The 12,095-nt window shown below is 55.2% G+C and overlaps 1 protein-coding gene across 1 annotated transcript in view; it reads left to right on the top strand.

Annotated features, from left to right (window-relative positions):
* Window positions 1-393: 393 nt before the first annotated feature.
* The window catches only part of FGD4 (FYVE, RhoGEF and PH domain containing 4), an 86,477-nt gene continuing 74,775 nt past the window's right edge, over window positions 394-12,095 (top strand). Inside the window, exon 1 of the mRNA XM_055118151.1 lies at window positions 394-544. Within this exon, the coding sequence (XP_054974126.1) occupies window positions 463-544 (82 nt within the window). The 5' untranslated portion in view covers window positions 394-462. The remainder of the gene's footprint in view (window positions 545-12,095) is intronic.

The following is a 12,095-nucleotide window of genomic DNA, read 5'->3' on the forward strand; positions in this document are numbered from 1 at the left end:
TGACCTGCGCAGGGCTGGGCTGCAGCTGAGCGAGCAGCACCCCAAGGCTGGGAGACGCCAGAGCCTGAGGGGCGTGGGCCCGAGGGTGGGCGGGGCAGAGCTGGATCTGGGCGGGGGCGGGTCTGGACCTCATGGGGCGGGGCGTGGATGCACGGGGCGGGGCCGGGATTCAGGGGCGGGGCCTCAACTCTCGGGGTGGAGATGGGGCTCACGGGGCGGGGCGTGGGCTCAGGACCCGGGGCAAGGACTCACTGAGCAGGGTTGGGGCTCAGTGGGCGGGGCCCGGACCCAGGGGCGGGGCCTGTCTTGGGGCGGGGCCCGGGCTCAGGGGCGTGGCCTGTCTTGGGGCCGGGCCGGCGGGGCGGGGCCTGCGCGCTGGAGGCAGGCCCGGCGCCCTCTCCAGGCGCTCCCCGGCGGGCGCCGAGTTCCCGCGGACGCTTCGGCAGGACGCGCGGCGCCGAGATGCAGGCGATGGACCTGCGCACCCGGCGGCCCCCGCGCAGCCCCGCGGCGAGTGTCGGACGCGTCCGCCCGGGCCCCGCAGGTAAGCGGCGGCGGCGCTGCGCGCCGGGCTTCCCGGCCCTTCTCCGGCCGCGAGGCGGCCCCGCCGTCCCGCCTCGCCCGTGGGGGCGGCCGGACACGCGCGCTCCTGAGTCCGCCTCTGGGGGCCGCGTCCGGGCGCTGCCTCCGACCGAGCAGCAGGGTCACCTCGGGGGGCTGGCCGAGGGCTCAGGTGACCGCACTCGCCAGGGCGCCGCGCAGCTGCGCAGGAACAGTGTGACAGGAGCAGAGAGTGGCCCGGGACAGTGTGTGTGGGACACGGGACGGTCCCTGTGGGACACGGGCAGTCTGTGGGACATGGGGAGTCTGCGTGTGACACGGGGATGGTCTCTGTGGGACACGGGGACAGTCTGACATGGGCATAGTCTGTGTGTGTGACACGTGTCTGTGTGGGACACGGGCACAGTCTGTGGGACACGGGGACAGTCTGACATGGGCACAGTCTGTGTGTGTGACACGGGGATGGTCTGTGTGGGACACAGGGACAGTCTGTGGGACATGGGGACAGTCTGACATGGGCACAGTCTGTGTGTGACACGGGGGCGGTCTGTGTGGGACACGGGGACAGTCTGTGGGACACGGGGACAGTCTGACATGGGCACAGTCTGTGTGTGTGACATGGGGACAGTCTCTGTGGGACACGGAGACAGTCTGTGTGGGACATGGGGAGTCTTCGTGTGACATGGGGACAGTCTGTGGGACACGGGGGACGGTCTGACATGGGGACAGTCTGTGTGGGACACAGGGGCAGTCTGTGACCCGGGGACCGCCTGTGTGTTCTGGTCTGTGGAACCAAGCCTCGTCGCAGTGCCATCTGACAGTCCGCATCACACCTATTTGCAGCTGAGGAAATGGAGCCGCAGAGGTTTTGTCTCTTGCAAGAGCTCGCAGGGAGGTGGTGGGATGGCCCAGGCGTCAGAGGTGGTGATGGCTCTAAGGGCCCACTGGCATGAAGCATGGTGGCATCCTGGTTCCCTCTCACCAGCCTTTACCTTTCACTTGCTTCTTCCTGGTGTGGAAAGCTGATCTGGGCATCTGACCTACTGAGGGGGGTGTCTGACCTACTGAGAGGGTCTGACCTGCTGAGGGGTCTGACCTACTTGGGGGGGAGTCTGATATATTGAGGGAGGGTCTGACCTACTGAGGGAAATCTGGACTACTGAGGGGGTCTGACTTACTGAGGGGGCGTCTGACCTACTGAGGGGTATCTGGTCTACTGAGGGGCACCTAGCTACTGAGGGGTGTCTGACCTACTGAGGGGTTTCTGGCTTACTGAGGGGGTCTGACCTACTGAGGGGGTCTGGCTTACTGAGGGGGTCTGGCTTACTGAGGGGGTCTGGCTTACTGAGGGGAGTCTGACCTATTGAGCTTATTGAGGGGGTCTGACCCACTGAGGGGCTTCTGGCTTACTGAGGGGGTCTGACCTACTGAGGGGCATCTGGCTTACTGAGGGGGTCTGACCTACTGAGGGGGTCTGGCTCACTAAGGGGGTCTGACCCACTGAGGGGCATCTGGCTTACTGAGGGGGTCTGACCTACTGAGGGGGTCTGGCTTACTGAGGGGGTCTGACTTACTGAGGGAGTCTGGCTTACTGAGGGGGTCTGACCTACTGAGGGGGCGTCTGGCTTACTGAGGGGGTCTGGCCTACTGAGGGGGTGTCTGACTTACTGAGGGGGGCGTCTGATCTCCTGAGGGCTTTGCTCCTGCCACTCACAGGAGCTGCTTCCCCTCAGTCCTTAATTCCTGAACAAATGTTTGCTCAGCCTCTGGCCCGAGACCATTTTTCTCTCCCCGACTTGATGGTGAGTTGGGTTACTCTGAGGTCCTGGCCTGACAATTTGGGGTGAGGCTGGCTGTATTCCGGGGCCTGGGTCTCTCTGACCTGGGGTTGGTGTGGCCTGCAGTCCCTGGCTATTTCCCAGGGCCCTGCCCCGAGCCCTGCCCTGCCCTGCACCCTTCAGATTGGCTGGGCTCTGGGTCCTGGGCATGGAGCTGCCCCACTCGAGCGGCATCTGTCACAGATTCCTGTTTGCTACTGGGGGCTTGGGCCGTGCGCCCCCTTATCTCATCCTTGGGAACCCCCTTTCTTCTCTCAGTCCTGTGATTTGCTTCCTGGTGTGCGTGGCAGAATAACTTCTCTCTGGGCGCCGGGCAGTCTGGGACTTTGCTCAGGGCCTGGAAGTGTGCCCTTCCTTCTCCTCACCTCTGGCCACACCCCTACCAGGAGAAGGGGACCAGCACGTGTCAGGGGCATCTTCCCTCTTGGGTGCGGTCAGAGGCTCCCAGGGCAATGTACACCCTCAGGGGTGAGGGATGGGGCCTCTGCAGAGTCCCACAGAGTGGCCTAGAGGGTGGGGTGTTGGGTGTATGTGAGTGTAGTTGGGGGTATGTGAACTGGGATGCATGAGTGTGTTGGTGTGTTAGTTGGGTGTGTGTGCTGGGTGTGTGCATATGTTGGGTGTGTAGGAGTGTGTGTTGGGGTATTTGGGGGTTTTATGTTGGAGTATGTATTGGGGTGTGTGTGAGTATATGTATACATTGGGTGTATGTGAGTGTTGGTGTGTGTATATATTGGTGTATGTGTGTGTGTGAGTATACATTGGCATGTGTGTGTGTTTGGTGTGTGTATTGGGGTGGGGTGCCCTGTGGAGGTTTGCCTTCCAGAGGGTGCCCCGACCTCAGGGAGCTTTTGCTGCGTGTTTGGCTGATCTGCCTTTGGAATCTTCTGGAAGAGCGTTTTTTCTCACGCTTTGTTTCCATCCATCACCGGCCCCTCCCCCTAGTTTCTGAAAAGTTCAAGAGGCTGATTGAAGAAAATGAGGGATTTCTGGAAAAGTTTAAGGGTTTGTCTTCACTTTTCCAAAAACATGCCCCCACAAAGAGGTGGAGGGGAAGCACCCCTTCCTTACTGTTTACTCTGTTTTCCCTCTGCTGGTGTTGAAGCAGCTTTTTATTGTAGGCCTGGAACCTTGACACCAAGAAGCCTGGGCCCGGGAACCCTGACTTGCAGCACACATTCCCAAGGCCTGTAGCCCTCATTTGACCGAAAGCTCCCCCGTCTCCTCTGGCCAGAGTGGCCCCCACCGTCGCTGTGTGCTTGGACTTCCTGCCCTGGCCAGCCCCAGGATGTGGGAGGCAGCCTTGTCCAGTGCGGCCCTTCCAGAGAGGTTGGGTGGAGCCACCACTTGGGCCTTGGCACCTGCCCCACCTCCCTGCTAGCCGGCACATGCTGAGGACACACCTGGGATAAGCACCCTTTGCCCCTGCCAAGGCCATAGGGCTGCTCCCAGTGCAGTAAACTAGGAGAGGGAAAGTGTGTGTGTGTGTGTGTTTGTGTGTGAGCGTGTTTGTGCTTGAATGTATGCGGTATTTGTGTGAAGTGGTTATATGTATATATGTAGTGTGCATGGAGTGTATGTGTGTAACCATAAGTGTGATATGTGTGTATATGTGGTTTGTGTGTGGAATATATGAGTATGTAAATGTATTTGTGTGGTGTGTGAGAGTGTGGGTGTGTGAGTGTGTGTGTGGCACATGTATGGTATGGTATATGTGTGGTTTGGAGGGTATGTGTGTGAAACTATGTATATGTGAGTATATGTGTGCTATGTGCGAGTATATGTGTGGTATGCAGGTATATGTGTGTGAATATCTGTGTGGTGTGTGCATGTGTGTGTGTGAATATCTGTGGTGTGTGTATGAGTATATGTGTGGTGTATATGAGTGTATGTGTGGTATATGTGGAGAGTATATGTATGTGTACGGTATCTGTATGTGTGTGGTGTGTGTGTGTATCTGTGATGTGTGAGTATATGTGTGGTGTGTGAACTGTATGTGAGTATCTGTGTGGAGTGAGTGTATCTGTGTGGTGTGTGGAGTGTATGTATCTGTGTAGAATGTGTGTGTATCTGTGTAGTGTGCATCTGTGTGGTGTGTGGAGTGTATGTATCTGTGTAGAATGTGTGTGTATCTGTGTAGTGTGCATCTGCGTGGTGTGTGATTGAGTGTGGGTTTGTGTGTGGTGTGTGTGCACGCTGTGTTGCTGTGTTGGGGGGGTGTTGCACTCACCCCTGGCCCCTCTGTTGGGTTTCCCCCAGCTCTCCGGGCCTGGGCACCAGGTGCGGGAGGCCCCGTGTGGTGTGAGTGGGCCCTGCATGCTGTCTCTGCGCTGGATCAGTTCTCCTCTCTCCCCCCCAGCTCTGTCCTCCCTGCTGAAGCCCTGCTGAGCTGAGGAAGCGGCTCCCCTAGAGTGAGTGGTGGGGGGTCCCTCTGGAGTCAGGGACAGCAGGGCCTGAGGCTCTGGCAGCTGAGTGGTGCCTTTCCGGCTGTCTGCTCTTGACTGCGTCTCAGAACACTCCTCTGAGCACTGCCTTGACCACCCCTGGGCCCAGAAAGGCTGTCAGTCCAGAGGCTCAGGCCAGCAGTGGCCACTGTGAAGGCCATAAACACGGGACTGGCTCCTAACACACACAAGGAAACAAGTAACACAGTACCCGTACGTAGAGGTGATGAATGTCCAAGTAACACAGTACCCGTACGTAGAGGTGATGAATGTCCAAGTAACACAGTACCCGTACGTAGAGGTGATGAATGTTCAAGTAACACAGTACCCGTACGTAGAGGTGATGAATGTCCAAGTAACACAGTACCCGTACGTAGAGGTGATGAATGTTCTGGATCCAAGGCTAAGTGCATCCCTCAGCTCCCTCCAGGAAGGAAGCTCCGGGCCCGCCAGCATCTCTGGCTGTGCTGGGCCTGTGGCCCGTGGTGGGCATGGTGGGGGGTGGGGAGCGGGGTTCGACATGTCAGGGCTAGAGCAGGCGCTGCGTGCTGGAGGGCTTCACGCAGGTGGTGTCAGCCCCCGAGCCCTGGGACAGGACTCTCCAGGCCTCCCCTGGGAGAGCTCAGGGCGGGGCGGGCACTCCTGACCTCTTGCCCTCTGTGTCACCGTCCCTTGCCCGCAGCAAGGGCGCTGCAGCCTTGGCCTGCACAGGCCCTGCGTGGGGCCAGCTCGGACCCGTAGGACGCGCATCCCGAGTTTGGACGAGCAGCAGGAACTGGCGCGAGGGCGCACAATGTGTGTTTTACCAGCCGGCTTCATTGGCATGCAGGGTGGACGCCCAGAGCTCCCAGCCAAGTGCCAGGCTGCCTCTGAGAGCGGAAACCTGGTGGTGTCCATGTGGCCGCTAGGCCCTGAAGGGGCCAGTGTGTTCACACTCTGCCTCTCTCCCTCTCTGGCTCCTCTCCTCCTCCCTCTCTCTCCCCTTTTCTCTCTCCCTCTCCCTGTCTCTCTCTCTCCCTCTCTCTCTCCCTCTGTCTTTCTCTCCGTGTCTCTGCCTCTGTCTTTCTCCCGCTCCCTCTCTCTCCCCCTCTCTCTTCCCCTCTCCATCTCCCCCTCTCCCTCTCTCCCTCTCTGCCACCAGTCCGGACCCCAGGATGCCAGGTGGGCAAGGACTTTCCTGCCCACTGCCCCCAGGAAGGAGCACTGCTGCGGAGAGCTCTGACCCACTGGTGCCCATTTCCTGCTCTCGGCTGAATTACACTGCAGGGGTGGACAGTGACGGGTGCTGTGCGGCGTGTCTGCGGGCTTGCCAGGGTCTTTTCTGAGCAGGTCGAGCCTTTGTCCCTGAGCAGGAGGCCCCCTGGGAGGCCTGTTGCTGCCGCGTCCAGGTCACGCGCTGCTCGGCTCGAGAGGCCGAGAGTCCCCAGGCCACAGTGAATGTGAATGTTCTCAGGTTTCCGGAGCAAACGTCCTGGGACATAAGCGTGTGGCTCAGTGACTCCGTCAGTCCGTGGTCTGCAGAGACCCCAGCGGGCTGTGGGGGGCGGCTTGGAACTCGGGAGAAGGCACGGACTCGAGCCCTGCCCCAGAGATGGCTCCCTGAGCTTGGGCCGGCGCAGGGCAGCATTCCGTGTACCCTGTTTCCCTCTGGGGAGACCCAGGCTGGACTGGGGAGGGAGCCCAGTGCCCACCACATGGGCAGGGCAGGAAGTGGCTGTTGTGTCCCTCCTGCAGTTCCGGCTCTGCTCCTCTGGCGTTTCTCGGGGGACAGTCCCGGGGCCGCTGGCCTCCCACATGAAGCTGGCAGAGGCCCCGTCTCCCGCCACGTCTCCATCCTCCCCGTTGGAGACCACAGCAGGGCCTGAGTGTCTGGTTACGGTGCGTGGACAACCAGCGTGGAGGTGGCTGTCCCTGAGGGACTCACTTTACTTCCTCTGGAGACTTGCTGTGAGGGGCCTGGACCCCACTGAGAGCGACTGCAGTCCTCAGCATTTGTAGCCTGAAGCTGGTGTGGAGGAGCCAGTTTGTGGAGGGGGAGGAGCCTGAGGGGGTGCTCCCAGGGAGGAGCCTGTACAGTGCTCTCAGGGGAAGAGCCTGTAGGGTGCTCATGGGGAGGAGCCTGTGGGGTGCTCACAGGGAGAGGATCTTGTGGGATGCTCCAGGGGAGGAGCCTGTGGGTGCTCATGGGGAGGAGCCTCTGGGGTGCTCCGGGGGGAGCCTATGGGGTGCTCTGGAGGAGCCTATGCCTATGGGGGTGCTCACAGGGGAGGAATCTGTGGGGTGCTCACAGGGAGAGGATCCTGTGGGATGCTCTGGAGGAGGAGCTGTGGGGTGCTCCCAGGGGGAGCCTGTGGGGTGCTCCCCTGGGGAGACTGAGGAGGTGCTCTGCGCTGTCCTGGACCCCTCCCCTCCTCACCCCCTGTGACTGCTCCTTCACTTAGATTCCCGTGTCCAGCCGGGGTGGCCAGTCCACACTGAGGTCCAGGGTGTCTAGCGAGGGGAGCGACACTTTGCCTCTAACCTCAGTGTCCTGCTCTCATGCTGGTTGGCCACTTCCTTGCGAAGGGTCCACACCTGGGCTGGGTGCTGGGGTCCCGGGCGGCCTGGCAGGTCTGGTGCACCCACCTGCAGGTGAGCAGGCACCGCAGGGCTCATCATACACTGCAGAGTAACACCACCAGCTGTCTCTCGGCTCATCATACACTGCAGAGTAACACCACCAGCTGTCTCTCGGCTCATCATACACTGCAGAGTAACACCACCAGCTGTCTCTCGGCTCATCATATACTGCAGAGTAACACCACCAGCTGTCTCTCGGCTCATCATACACTGCAGAGTAACACCACCAGCTATGCTCTTGGCTCATCATACACTGCAGAGTAACACCACCAGCTGTCTCTCGGCTCATCATACACTGCAGAGTAACACCACCAGCTGTCTCTCGGCTCATCATATACTGCAGAGTAACACCACCAGCTGTCTCTCGGCTCATCATACACTGCAGAGTAACACCACCAGCTGTCTCTCGGCTCATCATACACTGCAGAGTAACACCACCAGCTATGCTCTTGGCTCATCATACACTGCAGAGTAACACCACCAGCTGTGCTCTCGGCTCATCATACACTGCAGAGTAACACCACCAGCTGTGCTCTCGGCTCATCATACACTGCAGAGTAACACCACCAGCTGTGTTCTCGGCTCCTACACTATGGACTATCACGACTGGCTGTGCTCTTGGCTCGTTGTACAATGCGGAGTAACACCACCAGCTGTGCTCTTGGCTCATCATATACTGTGGAGTAACACCACTGACTCTGCTCTTGGCTCATACATTGTAGGCTGTCACTGACTGTGCTCTTGCTTGTTGTACAACGCAGAGTAACACCACTGGCTCTGTTCTCGACTCGTCGTACAATGTGGGCTCTTGGCTTGTCGTACAATGTGGAGTAACACCACCGGCTATGCTCTTGGCTCATGATACACTGCAGGATAACACCACTGACTGTGCTCTCAGCTTGTCATACACTGCAGGATAATACCACTGACTGCTCTCAGCTTGTCATACACTGCAGGATAACACCACCGACTGTGCTCTCAGCTCATCATACACTGCAAAGGAATACCTCCAGCTGTAGTCTCGGCTCTTTGTACGCTGTGCGGCCAGACAGGAGAGCGTTAGACTCTGGTCCTGGCGCCCTCTCCATTCAGGTGCTCTTGCTTTGGACTTGGTCCATCGTGGTAGTGGGTTCTCGCCCGGGCGTGTCTGGGGCCCAGAGAGATGATTCTGTGCGGCTCGACTGCAGGGACTCAGCAGAGTGTGTGGCCTCCCGCTCTGTCCCCAGGAGCAGAGAGTGCCACTGGCCAGGAGCTGAGTGAGAACATTAAGAAACTCGGTCTGACATTCTTCAAAGAAATGGATCAAGCAATCCTAAAATTCATATGGAATAACAAACGTCCAAGGATAGCTAAAACAATTCTTGGGAAAAAGATGATGGGAGGCATCACCATCCCCAACCTCAAACTTTACTACAAAGCAGTAACAATTAAAACAGCATGGTACTGGAAAAAAGGCATAGCCGCAGGCCAATGGAACAGGGTGGAATATCCCTACACACAACCCCAAATGTATGACCATCTAATCTTTGATAAGGGAGCAAGAGATGTGAAGTGGAGCAAGGAAAGCCTCTTTAACAAATGGTGCTGGCACAACTGGACAACCACATGCAAAAAAATGGGTTTAGACCTTGACCTGACACCATGCACAAAAGTCAGATCAAAATGGATTAAAGACCTCAACATTAGACCACAAACCATAAGGTACATTGAAGACAAGGTCGGCAAAACCCTCCACGATATTGAAGATAAAGGTATCTTCAAAGGTGACACGGAACTAAGCAATCTAGTAAAAACAGAGATCAACAAATGGGACTACATTAAACTAAAAAGCTTCTGCACCGCAAGAGATACAGTGACCAGAATACAAAGACTATCCACAGAATGGGAAAGGATATTTACACAATACCCATCAGATAAGGGGTTGATATCAATGGTATATAAAGCACTGGTTGAGCTCTACAAGAAGAAAACATCCAACCCCATCAAAAAATGGGGCAAAGAAATGAACAGAAACTTTACCAAGGAAGAAATACGAATGGCCAAAAGGCACATGAAAAAGTGCTCTACATCACTAATCATCAGAGAGATGCAGATCAAAACAACCACGAGATACCACCTCACACCACAGAGACTAGCACACATCCAAAAGAACAAAAGCAACTGCTGTTGGAGAGGATGTGGGGAGAAAGGGACCCTTCTTCACTGCTGGTGGGAATGCCGACTGGTTCAGCCCTTCTGGAAAACAATTTGGACGACTCTCAAAAAATTAGATATTGAATTCCCATTTGACCCAGCAATACCACTGCTGGGAATATATCCCAGAGAGGCAAAAAAGTACAATCGAAACAACATCTGCACATGTATGTTCATCGCAGCACTGTTTACAATAGCCAGAATCTGGAAAAAACCCGAATGCCCCAGAACGGATGACTGGTTGAGGAAACTTTGGTACATCTATACAATGGAATACTATGCAGCTGTTAGAAAAAAGGAGGTCAAGAATTTTGTAGTTAAGTGGATGGGCATGAAAAGTTTCATGCTGAGTGAAATGAGTCAGAAAGAGAGAGACAGACATAGAAAGATTGCACTCATCTATGGTATATAGAATAACAGAGTGGGAGACTAACACCCAAGAACTGTAGAAATAAGTACCAGGAGGTTGACTCCATGGCTTCGAGGCTGGCCTCACGTTCCGGGGAAAGGTCAACTCAGAGAAGCGATCACCAACTACATTGTAGTCGAAGGCCATGTGGGGGAAGAGAGTTGCGGGCTGAATGAGGGCTAGAGACTGAGCACAGCGGCCACTCAACACCTTTATTGCAAACCACAACAGCTAATTAGAGAGAGAAAACAGAAGGGAATGCCTTGCCACAGTGGCAGGGTGGGGTGGGGGGGAGATGGGATTGGGGAGGGTGGGAGGGACACTGGGTTTACTGGGGGTGGAGAATGGGCACTGGTGAAGGGATGGGTTCCCAAACTTTGTATGAGGAAGTATAAGCACAAAAGTGTATAAATCTGTAACTGTACCCTCACGGTGATTCTCTAATTAAAAATAAATAAATTAAAAAAAAAAAAAAAAGAAACTCGGTCTGAGGAAACGGGGCTTGCTTAGAGCTCTGCCCCGTCTCAGGACTGAAATTTGTCTCTGGTCTCCCCGGAGTAACCTTGGTGTGTCCCTGAGGCGGCAGATTCGGATCCGCCCCCCGCCGTGGCTGGGGGAAGTTGATTTTCTCGGCCCTTGGTTTTGGAGTGATCATTGTCACTTTCTGGGAAGCACGGCTGGCTCCTTTGCGGGGCTGTGCCTCCTCCGACCCTCTTTCATCCCAGCCTCCTCTGCGTCCAGCACCCCGCAGATAGTGGTGTCCTTTGTCAACAGTGTGGCAGGTGCCCATCCGTCCTACCCGCCTTCCGTTTGCCATTTCACCTGTGGTTGTGTCTTAGACCCGATCCTGTGGATTCTTTATAATTCTATAAAATAGTTCACAACATTTGACTGTGGTTGTGAGCTACTATTCTAAACACACATGTCTATTTCTTGACATGTGAAACTCTGTTTCTGTAACGTGGACCATCGGTTTGCTGCGTTTGTTACCAACCTTTCCTGTGGTGGCCTAGCACTGACTAGACCTGCTGCTGGGGTTCCCTGGCCTTTTCCGTTTGCATTTTTTATTGTACCACATCGTAGTGGATTGTGGATCTTTGATTTAACTTTCGCATCTGGTTTGGTCAGTTGGATCTGATATCGCTTTCTCCTGTGGGATCCAGTTTCCCAGCCCCATATGGGAGCTGGACTATTCCCCCAGGAATAGGTGCTCGAAGACGCAGTTCTCATACCTCAGCTCTGTCCTCAGCTTAGAATCTGAAAGTGAAGTGTTCGTTTCGTTGTGGTTCAGGGTTATTCCAGCTATTCGGGGCTCTCTTTAAAGTTCTCGTGAATTGCAGCACGTTTTAAAGATTTCTGTGGGAAAACACCATTGGCTGTCAATAGGGATTGCCTGGCTTCTTCGGTCTCTCGGCTGGTGGCTTGCTAGCAGCTCTGTCTCAGCCGGGATGGGACTGTGCTTCCATTTACTTACGCTTTCTGTCATTTCCTTCAGTGATGTCTTGTTTTTACTGAGCTAAGTGAAACGACATAGCAGCCCCTCAGTTCTATTAGATCATACTCTGTTTATCCTCGACTACCTCCTTAGTATGTTAGTTTTGTGGTATTGTAAATAAAGTCAGTCTTCCAACTCCTTCCTTGTGACTCACTGTACAGAAATGCAGCTGCCTTTGTGCCCTGCATTTCCAGATTCTGGCAGTTTCCACACCTTTGTGTGTGTGTTTATGTGTGTGAATCTGTATTTGTGTGTGATAATCTGTATTTGTGTGTGTGTGTGTGGTAATCTTTGTATGTGGTAATCTGTATTTGTGTGTGTGGTAATCTGTATTTGTATGTGTGGTAGTCTGTATTTATATATGGTAATTTGTATTTTGTGTGGTAATTTGTATTTGTGTGTGGTAATCTGTGTGTGTGAATCTGTATTTGTGTGTGGTAATCTGTGTGTGTGAATCTGTATTTGTGTGTGATAATCTGTATTTGTGTGGGTTATCTGTACTTGTATGTGTGCATGGTAACCTGTGTGTGGTAATC

Source organism: Sorex araneus, chromosome 10 (genome assembly GCF_027595985.1).
Source record: "Sorex araneus isolate mSorAra2 chromosome 10, mSorAra2.pri, whole genome shotgun sequence".
Taxonomy (NCBI): domain Eukaryota; kingdom Metazoa; phylum Chordata; class Mammalia; order Eulipotyphla; family Soricidae; genus Sorex; species Sorex araneus.